Here is a 15,532-nt window from a genome sequence, read left to right on the forward strand (position 1 = left end):
TGTTTTTATCAGCCGTTTGGACTCTCATTCTGACGGCACCCATTCACTGCAGAGGATCCATTGGTGAGCAAGTGATGCAATGCTAGATTTCTCCAAATCTGATAAAAAAAAAAAAACTCATCTATATCTTGGATGGCCTGAGAGTTGGGCTGCATGATTAATCAAAATTAAATCGCAAAGGCGATAAATCGCTATTAGGCAGAAGCTGCGATTGTCATGCGTATCTTTCAGTGAAGCACGGTTCTGTGATCAGCAGTAAATCTCCATCCGAAGGCCAGAGGGCGCTCTCGCGCTGAAACTCCAAATGCGCCTCGCAGAAGAAACCCAGGAAATGCCTATAGCGGTTGCTGAATAAACAGAAGATTTAACTGCTTTCATTAATTCAACGTGACTAATAAACACACGACTATGACAATATATGGTTTATCTGAGTTTGTCTTATTATCATTTTTATTATAATAAAGTACGTAATAATGCAATGCTAATCGACATAGCCTTTATCACTGCTTAGAATACTATGAAATATGTTGCGTGCCTTATAATAATGTACAGTATGTGGAAAATAATGTTTTTTGAACCTTAAACTGCATAAACACATTTCATGACACCAAATACACAAAATAATGTTTTTTTTTAGCAGCATCATATGACCATTTTAGTGGAATACTGTAGTGTTTATTATAAATAATTTCTGTGTAAGAATTCTTTGTAAGAAGCCACATCATCTCACAGAAGGATTTATTTCAAACACTCGACTGACGTTATGAAGTGAGTTTGGAGTAAAAACATGTTATTAAATGTGGTATTTTCACGTGCTTTGAGATGAAGCAGCATTTACTACACAGAGCCGTAGTTCACTGACAAGCTACGCAAACAGCTTTCATAATCGCAGAACAATTTCTTCGATTTCACGAACGCGATTTTGTGTAGCTTGTTAGTGAACTATGGCTCTGTGTAGTAAATGCTGCTCCATCTGAAAGCACGTGCTGGAGATTTACTACTAATCACAGAACCGGCTTTACTGACAAGATACGCATGACAATCACATGCGATTAATCGTGCAGCCCTACCTGAGAGTACATTTCCAGCAAATTTTCTTTTTTGTGTGAACTATTCCTTTAAAGGGGTCATATGATGTTGCTAAAAAGAACATTATTTTGTGTATTTGGTGTAATTTAGCCGTTTTTTAGGAGGGCGTGGACCAGTCTTAACTTTTATAAATAATATCTCTTTGGGTTTGAGACTTTAGTCTTTGCAACTTTAGGCATCTTATCTATTCACGAACAGCTTGTAACATTCCAAAGAGAAAGGAAAACTTGAAATCACATCATATGACCCCTTTAAGTGGAAGTTTTCTGTTGAGCTGAGTGTGTCATTCATGCTCTGTTTGAGAATTTAATTATTTTGCATGATGCATCTGCTATACATTTCATTATTTGCCCATATAAACTCCTTCAGATTAGCTCCAAATAGAAAGCTGTAATTATGTCGAACAGGAACTTCAGGGTACTGTGTGAAAATGCAGAGCCCGACATCTTCACGAAACCTCCAAAAAAGTCCCTCAGTGCCTAAAAGCATATCTAAAAATACTAGGGCACAGCTGGTTGAAATTTATTTTCTAGGCCATAGCAACAATGTTTGGTTGTTTCCAATTTCTAAAAACCGCAGATAGTAAAACCCACAGAGAATAAGGCACACGTAAATAGCACATGCATGCTTCAGCACTTTTAAGGACCGTGTGGGGGCAGAAAGCGAAATGTTTGTCAAAGGTAAATTCACGACCCGTCTCACAATCATAATATAGTAAAACAGCCAGGGAAGTTTCCAATCGTGAGGAATGGAGAACCTTAGGAACTGTAAGTGGAATCAATCTGATGAGTCAAAGACCAGCTACTGATGTTCTGCACTTCTGTGGGTCATGAAATGTGAACTGCTATTATAATGAAAGAAATCTGGACTAATTTGTGGGAGTGAAAGTTTAATACTGCTTTGTTTAAATCACTAACTCTATGAGCAATAGTAATAGTAATGCTTGACTTGGCAAACACCACTAAAAATATGTCTGTCTCAGGTGACTGTTTTATACCAGCATTCATTTCACCAATACATCATAGTTAATCTCAATGTAAGAATGTTTGGACACAGAAGCTGACATAGTGACTACTAGTTAAGATTTCAAAGCAGCTTTAACGTACAGTTTTCAGTCACAATGAATTGAGTCTGCTAATATTTAAACAAAGGATAAGGCCGGAAAGATTGCTAAAGGCTTAATCAGTGTAAAAGAATTCGGTTGCGCAAAACAAATATGAGAAATTTTAGTTTACTAGATTTTACATCACATTCTAACAAAGCAGCAACATGGTTTAATTTAAGATTTTTGGGGTTGTTAAGGTTTTTTAATGTTTGTAAAAGTCTCTTCTGCACACCAAGGCTGCATTGATTTGATCAACAACAAAAAAAACAGTAAAAATAGTTAAATATTTTTACAATTTCAAACATTTTTTTCTATGTGAATCTATTGTAAAATGTAATTTATTGCTGTGATCAAAAGCTGAATTTTCAGCATCATTACTCCAGTCTTCAGTGTCACATGATCCTTCAGAAATCATTCTAATATGCTGATTCACTTCTGTATATTAATTTCTGATTATACCGTTCAATGCTGAAAACATTTGTGCGGCTTCATGTTTTTATGGAAACATGATACATTTTTATACTTATTTTTTTCATTTTTATAAAATTAATTTAATGGACTGTTTGCATGTCTTTACTCACATACAGAACACACAACCCAAATTCAGCAACTAAACGCTGATTAAATCTTAGGTTGTTGGATATTAACATGTTTTCATCTGTTGGATCTTACCAATAAATCCAGGAGCTTAACTTCATTATTTGGTAAATCCAGTCCATTGAACATTGTCTGGCATGAATCCACCATGGATTTTCAATGCCCATTCCCTAAATAATTAGTAATTCATATGAAATTATTCCTGGTGAGCCATGCTTCTGTTACGGTCATGCAACACACAAGTGTTTCAGCACATATGACAACAAGCTGGGCCGCGGAGAAGCGCAGCTCAAGTCCACCGCTGATGAAAAGAAGCAATCGAGTCCTCAAGCCCCTAAAGACATTGGCTAATTGCAGTAATAAGGCAGAAGCAGAGCTTTAGGAAACGAAGATGCCGTCTTGCTGCTGAAAGCCGGCACGCTTCTCTGGCCAGTTCTGTGGGCTTGTGGTTTTCTCTGATCTTCCTGAGTAAATCTCCCCCCGTTACCCCCACAACGGTCACAGAACTGTCGGATTATCTCCTGAAGTGGATAAAAGCGTCTGCTAAATGACTAAATGTAAATGTAAAAAAATCCAAAAAACATTGATTAAGTTTATAAGTGAGTGCGGATCCAGCTTTTTTCATTTGAAATACAAATAACACAGAAATAACTAGAAAACCCTAGCAATCGCATTGCAACGCCCTGAAAACCAGCCAGAACACTCTAGAATCACAGGTAACTTTTGCATGGTCAAACACCAGTCACACTTTCCTCAAAAACAAAAAAATATCTAGTTCATATTGACAGTTCATCAGAATAATGTGCAAACGTCTTCATTACATCAACAGAACTCAGTGCTCGATATGAGATATTGCTGCTCACACTCCACCGAGACATGGATAACAACTCCATCACTCACACACCCAAAGAACCCCAAGTGCGCATCTGATTAATCTGATAAAACTGGATATTATTGGACAAAAACAAGTCTTTTTGGGTAGGTAAAAGGGATGTGTTCATTGTACGGCAGCCAGACAGGACTCAATATACTCATAAAAACAGTGATTAGAGATCTAACGCTCAGGAAAACAGGAACACCTCTCTGGACACACAGAGGTGATATCAAAACTAAATAGCAAATGTTTCCAGAAAACATCAGAGAGCGTTAAGTCACTGAACTCAAACAAGAGATCAGTCCAGACATAACACTGATGTAAAAAACATCAAGTCATCAGATACGCAGCAGAAGCAGACCCATCGCATGCACCATGTGTTTAGTGGTTCACACACTCGAATACTAAATTATCTCTCTTCAATCAGACACATTTTCCAACGTCCGTCCTTTCCGGAACATGAGTGATCCTGGAAAACGTATGTATGATGGCGAGGGCTTTCATGTGATTCATTTTACACTGCTGGAAATCAGCGAAGAAACGAAAATCCATTAGCGTCTGCCAGCAGCTCCCAAACATTCAGCGCTGGCCGTCTCTCCGTGTCCATTAAAAATACATCCATAATTCCAAATCAAATACAGTCGTCGTTTTGTCTTTTGACATTTGATACATGTTTAAGTAACTGTACAGTCATATTTATTATGGTTACTGAGAGCTTTAATCGTAACATCAGTATGTTTCGTAAGTATGTTTGGAAACATCAAAGACAATAACCTTCATTGTGCATTTAGTTAAAACCCAATCAATCCAGTTGTGAAGATCATTTATCTTGTCACTGTTCAGTCTTAACAGCAGCGTTGTGTTTCAGGTCATTTGAATGCTGGTTTGAATACAATTCATATTGAATTTTGGCCCGAGCGATGACCAGTTGCACCACTGATTTGAATTCTGTTAACTACTCACAATATGCAAATATGACTAGCGAGGAAAGTCATGAATTTACACACCCTGCCTGCCCAGATTCTGACCAAAGTCACACCGGGCAGTTTGGCCTTTGCATCTGCAAGTACGGATACACTGATGTGGAAGTTTTGTCCAATACAATATGGTCAATTACCGATATTATGGCTGATTGCATGTTTTTTGTTGTTGATTTGAATTCATATTCAAAGTTTGGAACTAGAATCTTATCTATTAAAAGGAAAATCCGACAGAAAAGCGTTTAAAGTGTAGGCTATTTTTACTTGTGAAAGCTGACGTAAAAACAATAGCACTACACTTTAAAATCAGAAAAAATAAGATGAAAATATTTATGATTTTTAAATTAACATTAAATTTAATTCAAATGTTATTGATAATGAAAAAATGGGAAAATGGAAAAACACAAAACTTAACATTATCTGCTTGCCAACATCGGCCTAACCAAAAGATAAGATCTATTTAAAATAGAAATCCTTTGTAACAATATACACTACAGTTCAAAAGTGTAATTTTTAGAAAGACATTAATAGTTTTATTCAGCAAGGATGTGTTAAATTTTTTTTTTTTTTTAATGATAGTGAAGACTTGTATTGCTATTAACTTTTTATTTATCAAAGAATCCTGAAAAAAAAGTATCACAGGTATATATATATATATATATACACACACAGTATATATATATATATTCCAATACAAGACATAAGTAAATAAAAATATATAAGGGGAAAAACAGGCATTTTATTATTATCTGCTTTAAAAAAAAATAGAAAAGAAAAAAAGGTTTTAAGGTCACTGAACGATTCCTACCATAGCTAATAAATATACAGTTTATGGTCGTAATCATAATTTGTTGATTTGCTGTAAAAGGCAGGATATAAGCAAGGCTAAAGTGGAAATATAAAAATGTATTTTTAACTTACAATACAAAAGTAAACCTAACCTTAATACAAAACCTCAAAAAAAAGCCCATAGTGACTTCATGTGAGCAGCAGTACCTGACTTGACTGTCCAGTGTTTAGCCACTATCTGCAAAGGCCACTATCCACTAATGAATGTTTTTGGCATCACACACATGAGGAAGAGCTGCCAGAAACACGGCCTCTGAAAATGATGAGAGACCAGCCAGAAACCTTGAAGTGCTCCCAGACCCCGCTGTAAGAGGAAGGGAGAGCCGAATTAGACTGAAGTGTGGTTCCTCTGAACGCTACCACATGTTAACACAAGCCTCTGTATCGTATTAGCTCAAACCGCTGCTACAGAGACACGGCAAATAGAGCAGATCTACTGTACTCCAGAGCGCAGTGTCTCAAAACCTCATAAAGCAGCGGCACATGGGCTCGCTAAATAATCATCTTACTGGAAGACAACTGGGATTCGCCTAAAGCAGTGGCATGAACTCTTTGGCATGAGTTTAAGACAAAAAAAGATAATTATAAGGACAAAATTTTATTGCAATTCATTATAAAGAGGAAAGTACATCTAGGTCTATATATACAGTTCTATGTATACAGTCCTGATGGCATTATCTGTTCAAATTCAACATGAAACCAAAATTAACCGCTTTTACTTTATTAATACACAATTTTGCTCTTACTGTGAATGACTCAGTGCATGTTAGTTCAATAAACTAAAAGGAAAAAAGAAAAGAAAAAGAAAACAACTTTTCAAAAGCAAAAAATGTAAATTTTTTACTAGGGCTGTGTATTGGCAAGAATCTGGCGATACGATACGTATCGCGGTACAGGGGTTGCGGTACGATATGTTGCGATACTGTAAGCAAGGTGATATATATTGGGATATTTCTTATTTTAGGAATAGGACATATTTTTAGGAAAGCTGTCATAAAGAACACACCACCATATGCAAACCTTAGCAATAAATAAATAAAATAAATACAAATTATTTAACCAGAACACAGTGGGATGTGCATTTGCAATAATCAGTCCCTGTAACATTTAACGTTATTGAACCACTTTTTGTGCAGTACGAGTCAAGGGGGAAAAATTTAAGTGCTTGCAGGATCCTTTAGTTAAATGTATGTATTTTATAAAAAGACCATATATTTTTTTAGACCCTGCTTTAAAGGTTCACATTTTAAGTTTACAATTGTAACATACAATGTCATAACATTTTGATCTGAACAAAATAATTACATCTGCTTAATATCAATGAAAAATAAAGTGCTTGCAGGATTTCTAAAGAAAACAAAACAATTTTACAACAATAAAATAAAAACAAATGTTAAACATTCTCAGAACCTTTCCACTTGGATTTCACAGGTTTTTCAGTTTGTATGTATGTTCCGCGTGGAATCGCAGAGACCGCAACATGAGCACCACCCCAACTGCACAAAACGCCCCCACCACGAGAGAAAGGTGCAGCTGCGCGGTGACCCTACCGCCCGCCGTGCCGCGCGAAGGCTCTTCACACGGGACGCGGCAAGCGGCAGAACCTAGGCGGCGCCCGCACCACGGTCCTGCAGTGGACGTTAAAAGCCTAAATGACGCCACACTTCAGCTTTGTACACCGAAACGGGAACTGGAACAATTCTGTCATCCTCCATTACTCGCAGCAAACTATATTAATGCTAACATTAGTGGCGTGCCCTAATGCTAGTATTTCCTGTCACTGTTTAAGTTCAGAGATGAAGATTGCTATCTAGCGGTCGGGATATATACTCAAAACGAAACAACTGCCATGAATCTTGTATGATTTTTTTTTTTAAATATCAATATTCCGTTTTTGAGAATCGATACTGTATCGCCAAACAAAATATCGCGATACTCACGATATCATCGATATTTTCTTACACCCTATTTTTTTTACTTACACAATACATAATCTTACTGTACTGTGTAAAACTCATACTGTGAATGATTAATCAAAATGTTAATAAAATAAAATAATAAATTCCTGACTTTAAAAGAACATTCCAAACGAAAATGTTTGACCTCTTTTCACACTGAATATCACATTTACCTTCTAAAATAAAATAAAAATAATAAAATCCTGACTTTAAAAGAACCTTCCAAATGAAAAAGTTTGATATTTTTTCTCACTGAATATCCCATTTATTTTCTAAAATAAAATAAAAATTCTGCCTTTAAAACAACTTTTCAAATAAAATAAATAAAAAGTTTGACATTTTTCCTCATTCAATGCCGTTTCTTTTGGTAATAGCCACATTACAGAGGTAAAATGGGTTACAAACAGCGCTTCATGTTGACCTCAAACTTCCAGTCACTTCCAGCATGAAAGTACAATCTGAATGTCAAACTCAAGTACAGTCTAACTAGTAGATAGAAAGAGAATGTCGTGCACTACAGTCTAATCCAGTGAGCTTCTCTCTGTCCAGTCTGATTTGCAAAAACGCTTGAGATGAAACATTTCTCTCAGAGGAGTAACTCTTCTACTATGACCAGTCTTTATTTGCGGCTGTGTTTCATGACCTTACAGGAGCACACGGGGAAAACACTGCAATAATGTCATCACGCTTCACAAAGACAAAACACACCAGCCACTGCACTTAAAACAGCTTCAAGAACGCAAACAGCAGCAGGTGTGTCAAAATAACACTAAACCGAAAAATAAACCAGACTCCCGGTTGATATTAGACAACACAAACTGTTTCATAAGGAAATCAAAATGATGAAGAAACAAAAGCAAACCTGAATGACCTTTTCTTTATGTGAGAAAATCAACTATTCAGGAAATCTTCTGTTTAAATTCATGTAATTAAAATGATGATTCACAAGATCAGGATATTGCACAACAAAGCAATGCTTGACCATTTTAGACATAACAGAAGTTATGAAGGAACTGTTTATCAAACTAAAATCAGCGCTAAAATAGACACACGGCACCAGACAGCAACAGCAAAACCAAGGATCTAATTCAGATATAAACAGCATGAAGACTGTAATGCTTTCTTAAATATTTTTTGGAGGCTGATGTGATTTGCATCATTTCCTTACATCCTTTTTAAGCTCATTACCACAACTGAGCGCAGGAAACATTTGGAAGCTCATTAGACATCAAAAACACCGTTTTGTTTGTGTTCAACATGCATTTGTCTCAAAGATCATTTCTAAATCAGTGCAATGAATGAAAAGTGGTTTTATACTTAAGAGTGACATTAATGATAAGTATTTCATCATTTCATTTAATCTAATGCATGCTCGACACAAATTACAATAAATTGAGATTGTGAAGCTGCAAAAAGCAAACAATAAACAAACAAATAAATAAAATCAATGCATACTTAAGATCTAAGATGTAATCTAGTTGGCTTATTTTTTTTTCACATTTTCTAGAATTTTCTCATCTCTATATTTTAAAATCCAATTTATCAAAATGCATCTGCAGCTTTTTAAGTATTTTATGGGTTTTCCTGTCTGAAAACAGACAATAGCGGCACAAAAGCACATTAATAAAGAGAACAAGAGAGTGTTGAGGCTGTTTTGTCTATGAGCCACGCGTGTCTATAGACAGAGAGACTTTAATGCTTCGCTTAAATGCTTAGCAAAAGCTCAAAACTAAATGTAAAAATAACTTTACCTGTACAAATAAAGCCCACATATGCTCCCGTCTCAAAGTTAAATATTGCATATATTTATATATAATATATAAATAATGTTTTATATATAAAAATATATTAATCTAATAGCAGCAAAAAAATTTAATAAATAAAAATAAACATTGGTGGTGGTGGATTGTGTGTCCAAAATGTGTGAAATAAAAGTTTAAGCTCTCCAATCAACAAGTGTTGCTGGTAAACCTTTTCGGCTGCTGAGAAAAACTGAATAAAATGACTAGTTGTCAAATGAAGGCTTAAATGCCAGTGTGACATGTTCCGCCGCATGCGACGTCATGTTAGACAGCATGCATGTGTGACAGTGATGAGTCACGGCCTCTTCAAACGTCACTCAGCGCTCAAAGTGCCAGTTCACCAGGAAAGCAGACTTGTGATAATTGTCAGAAATAACAGGTTCTTCTCCTTTAATTGCCATTCTCACGATGTGCCCATGCCGCAAGCGAAATCCACTGGGGTTGGCGAGACCTGCCAAGCGTGATCTTGTCGTGTCCCAGAGTTCTGCGATGTGCTGAATGCGTAAGCAGCAGTTCAGATCCCAGCTGCGGTTTAACTCGTCCTGACCTTTGGCAACAAGAATCCACAGTGTTTCACATCACCAGGTCAATTTGGCCATCAACACTCGTAAAAACATCATAGAGACCGTAAATTATGGAATTATATTTTGTGAGAATGTAAAAGATGTCTGTGTACTAAAAAACAAACTGCTTGGGTTGCAAAAAAAGATTAAAAATCAAAAACATTAAACAAAAGTACAGACACCATAAGCACTATTTACCATTTGAATGAATACTCCTCATCTTATTCTGCACAATTAAACAATACATTATTTAAAAAATAGACAACTGAGATTTGTCTAAAGCAATGAATTAATTAATAAATAAATAAGTAATTACTCTTAAAACATTATGGTTATTTTCAAGCCAATTTGGGGGAACATTGCAATTTTTAACTTTATAATAAAGACATTAAATAAATGAATTAATTAATAAAAAAAAATATATAATGTAATATATATATTTCTCTCCCTGAAATTACATTTCTGCTGATGTAACCAAGACAAAACAGGCAAGGAAAAAAAAAAACACCAATAATATCATAAAAATAGATTATATCATAACCACACAATTGAATTGCAATGGATACAATGAAGTCATTTTTCCATATCTGATTGCAAACTGTCAAAAAATGCAATTTGTATTCATAAAATAAATTACTACTATTTAAATGCTTAAATAAAATATATACTTTAATTGCAAATAATAGACGGAAACAAAATAAAGCTTCTTAAAGATCAATTTTAAATTTAAGTTTCACATCTAGATTCTGCTTTAACCTGTTTGACTTGAAAAAAATATATATATATTAAACATTTTGGAGATTCAATTCCTTGTGACAGAAAATAGTAAGACGAAAAGTTTGGGAAAAAAAGAGGTTATTGCAAAAAACACACATTGTATTGTACAACGTATTCACATGTGATGAGAAAACCGAGAAACATCTATCTGTACGACAGTGCACGATTGACAATTTCAAACCCAACTGACGCCACTGATTGAATTTAAACTAACAAACGTAACCTCTAACATCATTTAATTCCATCTATAGAGCATGGCTTTCAACAGTAAACTCATAACCGCTCTAATTTAAGAATGTGTGAAATGGTGCAGGGGTGTAACGACTCCTGGAAGCATTAGTGCACACTTCCTCCGGCAGCCAGGAATAATGTTCTAGCATCTAATGCCCTGTTTATGCCTGTGTGGTCCAGAGTAGACTGAAGCGGGCCAAGCTAAAGCCGGGCCTAAGAAGGGCACACACACACACAAGGACCACAGTGAAGCCATACTTGCAGAAGACCACCAGCGCTCGGCCGACAAAGAGCAGATATTCACAGCGACCCTGACGTGTTCAGAGACAGCAGAAAGTCAACGGCATGAATGAAAATACAGTCTGTCTCGTGTGCGGCTATAATTAGCAGAATGTGCAGTCAGGAGTTTCTCGTTTGACCTTCCAGTGTGAAAAATCACTAAATTCTGAGGTGGAAAATGAGAAATGGAAATACATTGATTTAGAATAATCCTGCGAGCATTTATTTGCACATGCTGTCTGGGTTGTTTCAGCATCTGAATTACTAAAGGAACTACACAAATCACGTTAACTTTCTTAATTCACAATATTCCTCTTACTGTGAACAATTAATCAGTGCATGGTAGTAAAGTAAAGTAAAATAAAGTAAAGTAATACAAATCCTGCCTTTAAAACAAGTTGTGCAAATGAAATTTTATTACATTTTTCGCTTCACTGAATACCCTCTGTACTTTCTTATCAAATAAAATGAAATACAATAAAATAAAATAAACTAAAATAAAAATTCTGCCTCTAAAACAACTTTACAAAAAAAAGTTTGACATTTTTTTCTTATTGAATATCCTGTTTCTTTTGGTAATAGCACATTACAGAGGTAAAACGCGTTACAAATCATGCACTGATTAATGTGCATGTAATTAATTGGTGCATGGTACTTCAATAAAATATAAATATCTTGCTCATACTGCAAAAGATTAATCAATGTATGGTTTTCATATAAAATAAAATATTAAAATAAAACAAAAAAAATTAATTAAATTAAATAAAACATAAAATTTAAATAATAAAATAAACATCTTTTCAAATGAAAAATCAAATCAAATTGCAATGGATCCAATGAAGTCACAAGCAACATTTTTCTGTATCTAATTACAAACTGCCAAAAAATAAAATTTGCATGAATTAAATATATTACTATTAAATCAATCATTAAACTCACTAAATTGTGTGGTTGAAAATTAATAACGGAAAAACATTTGCTAAGAATGCACTGTGCTCCTGCGAGCATTTATTTGCACGCGCTGTCTGTGTTGTTTCACTAAATGAACTACACAAATCATATAACTGATCACAATTCAAGCAAGCATGCAAAATATGACTAAACAACAACCTTTTTAGACCAGGCAGTTCTTCCACGGAAGAGTTAATGTCATTATCATTAAGAAATATACACAAACATCACATTAAAATAAACCTTTGTTTATCACCAGATTTATGTGGGTGGTAATAGCACAATGTTAATGGTGTTAATGGTTAACAGACTCATTAACGCACAAAAGAATGACAATGAATCAATTAAAATTTAAATATGAATGACGCAATGCTATACCAGCACAGTTTTTTAAGTTTAAAGGGAAAATTCACCCAATTACTCACCCTCATGTTATTCCAAACCTGTACGAGTTTCTTTCTTCTGTTGCCGGTAGCCATTGACTTCCATAGTATTTTTTTCCTTACTATGGAAGTCAATGGCTACTGTCAACGGTTTGGTTACCAACATTCTTCAAAGTATCTCCTTTCATGTTTAACAGAAGAAAGAAACTCATTCAGTCTGAGGGTGAGTAAATGATGACAGAATTTCATCTCTTTAAATAATGCAGTACGTCTGTTTACATGAAAATTGTACGGCTACATGTTTCTGGCTTAACTTACTAAGCGCAATAAAGTGCTTGTCTGATCAGACGTTCTCAGACGTTTAGGAAACGAACGGTCTGCTCTGCTGTGGGCGAAACATTTCCTGTCAAGACCACAGCACATCCTCTGAGCTGAGATTTTCATTATTTTCATACGCACCACCATCCCATAATATAAGCAGTCTAGGAGAAACATCAGGAGATCTTTACAGTTTCTGAAGAATAGACAAGTGCAAACTTCCCACCATGATACTAAGCTTTCATAGATGGATGCTAGGGTATTGTTGGTGGTTGCTAGGCTGTTCTGAGTGGTTGTTAGGGTGTTCTAAGTGGTTCTTAGGCTGATCAGAGTGTTTTCTATAATGTTCAAAGTGGTTCCTAAACTGATGGTTGCTATGCTGTTCTGAGTGGATTCAATAGTGTTGTGGGTGGCTTATAGGTTGTTCTGAGAGGTTGCTAGGCTGATTTGAATGGTTGCTAGGTTGTTTTGAGTCATTGTTAGGGTGTAATAAACTGCTGAGTGGTTGCTAGGCTGTTCTGAGGGCTTACTAGAGTGCTCTGAGTGGTTGCCAGGGTGTTCTAAGTGGTTGTTGGGCTTTTCTGAGTGGCTATTATGATGTTCTGAATAGTTGCTAGGTTGTTCTGAGTGGTTGTTAGGCTGTTCTGAGTGGTTGCTAGACAGTGCTGAGTGGTTGATAAGCTGTTGTAAGGTTGCTAGGCTGTTCTGAGTTGCTGTTCTAAGATTGGTAGGCTGTTCTAAGTTGCAGTTCTAAGGTTTCTAGATTGTTCTAAGCTATTCTAAGGTTGCTAGGCTGTTCTAAGCTTTTCTAATGTTGCCAGGCTGTTTGTTCTGAGTGGTTGCTAGGCTGTTCTAAGTTGCAGTTCTAAAGTTGCTAGGCTGTTCTAAGCTGTTCTAATGTTGCCAGGCTGACTGTTCTGAGTGGTTGCTAGGCTGTTCTAAGTTGCAGTTCTAAGGTGCCTACTTACTGGTCCAAATCAAAAGCGATCACTCTCAAGTGATATTCTGGTCTGTGGCTCAGCCCCTCCTTTACCTTAAGTGTTGGTTTAAATACTAGGAAGTGTAATTTTGATTTTAAAGTCACATGAACACACACAAAATTCAGTGTAGCACCTAGCATGACCCCGAAACGGGAGAGAGAGAGAGAGAGAGAGAGAGAGAGAGAGAGAGAGAGAGAGAGAGAGAGAGAGAGAGAGAGAGAGAGAGAGAGAGAGAGAGAGAGAGAGAGAGAGAGAGAGAGAGAGAGAGAGAGAGAGAGAGAGAGAGAGAGAGAGAGAGAGAGAGAGAGTGAGCACTGCAGAAGCACATGTTTTTCCGCGCTTACACAAACACCTGAGGTGCGCGCTCTGACCGTGTGCCAAAATCCAAACCTGTGAGCCGCGCAAAACAGACGGATGAATCACGGTCGCTAATGCGCTTGTTAAGGTGCCGTGGGGCGTCACGAGAGCCAGATGTGATCCAAGAGCCAATGCAGCGACTGTCATTTCTCAAAGAGCCAATTATGTAACTTACGCTGAGACACACCTGGAGCCTAAACAGCACCCGCGTGGGACTAAACGCACCACAGAGAGTTAACAAGCACAGGAATGAGACCGGGATGTGGAGAGGCTGAAAGACAGAAACAGAGTTGCCTGAAAATCCCAGCCCCTTCCTTTCGGACTGACAGGAGCTGAGGTTGCATCCCGCTGGATGTGAGTAGGAAACGCAGGACCACTGACAAGAGGGCTGAACCCTCTCCGCTGCTCTGATGTCACCAAACACATGACCCAGCCTCTCCAGTAACAGCCCATCAGGAGGGGAAAGAAGTGTTTTAAAGCTTACACGTTTTTGGATTGCGAGAATGTCTCATTCCCCTCACAAACAACCACAGAACCACAAGTGCGGTGCACAAGATTTCCCCAGGACGACAGGAGGGAGCCACTGGGGCGTAAATGGTTAATCAGAGTGGGTCAACCCCAGTCACAGAGACCCAACAAGTCAGTAAGTACGCTCTAACCACACTCGTATATGCCGTTGATATCTGTGCCTGAACGTTTTGGGAAACACATGGTCGTGCGCCGGCTGCTTTTGTTTGTTTGTCGCCGCTTGCATTCAGATGCCTTGATATGATTTGTGCTCCCAGTTTAGGACTTCAAGGGTCACCACGACCTCCAGAGGAGGAGAGAGCCGAGGAGATCCACGTGTGGCTATGGCGTCTAACAGTCTTTTCAGCTCGGTGACTCCGTGTCAGCAGAACTTTTTCTGGGGTGAGTGCTGTGAAAAATTATTTTCATTTCACTGTGGTTCAGCGGCGGGTCACACAGAAGTCGAGCAGGTCGATAAGCGACGGCGCACGCGCACGGTAAAAGTCGGCGTGTTTGGGTTCACGTGCGTGCGTGCGTGCGTGCGTGCGTGCGTGCGAGATGCTGACTTGTTTGTGTAAGTTAAAAACGCAGATGTGGGACGACAGAGAAAAACCCTTCTGGATGTATAAACATTCACTCTGTTTCAATTTACAGAGCTACATTGGAACAAGATGTGGAAAACTCGCAATAGTGCAGGATTTGCAGTGGTTAATTCTAATTGATAAATGGTTAACGAGGGAGCTTATATTTATTCTTATGAATGAAAAGCACTTTAACAAACATGCAATGCTTTTTATTTGCGTTCAGCTAAGTTTAGTCTTTTTCAAACATGCAAAAGGAAATAAAAGAGCTTTTTAACAAAGTCTTTAGGTCTGACATTGAGCAAAACTGGGAGTGTAAATTGAGTCCAGCATTATACAGCACACAAAAAA

General features: G+C 37.1%; 2 protein-coding genes across 6 annotated transcripts in view; one reads left to right on the top strand and one right to left on the bottom strand.

Moving 5' to 3' along the window:
• LOC107692371 (transcription initiation protein SPT3 homolog) overlaps positions 1-15,532 on the bottom strand; it is a 126,885-nt gene that overhangs the window by 81,062 nt on the left and 30,291 nt on the right. The gene's annotated exons all lie outside the window — the stretch shown is intronic.
• The window catches only part of LOC107692356 (runt-related transcription factor 2-like), a 76,957-nt gene continuing 76,107 nt past the window's right edge, over positions 14,683-15,532 (top strand). Inside the window, exons 1-2 of one of the 3 annotated variants that reach the window (XM_016491368.1) lie at positions 14,683-14,736; positions 14,884-15,002. In XM_016491368.1, the coding sequence (XP_016346854.1) occupies positions 14,945-15,002 (58 nt within the window). In that variant the 5' untranslated portion in view covers positions 14,683-14,736; positions 14,884-14,944. Of the gene's footprint in view, positions 14,737-14,878; positions 15,003-15,532 lie in introns of all 3 variants that reach the window. The other 2 variants (XM_016491351.1, XM_016491360.1) reach the window with 2 other exon arrangements.

Source organism: Sinocyclocheilus anshuiensis, unplaced genomic scaffold (genome assembly GCF_001515605.1).
Source record: "Sinocyclocheilus anshuiensis isolate Anshui unplaced genomic scaffold, SAMN03320099.WGS_v1.1 scaffold261, whole genome shotgun sequence".
Classification (NCBI taxonomy): domain Eukaryota; kingdom Metazoa; phylum Chordata; class Actinopteri; order Cypriniformes; family Cyprinidae; genus Sinocyclocheilus; species Sinocyclocheilus anshuiensis.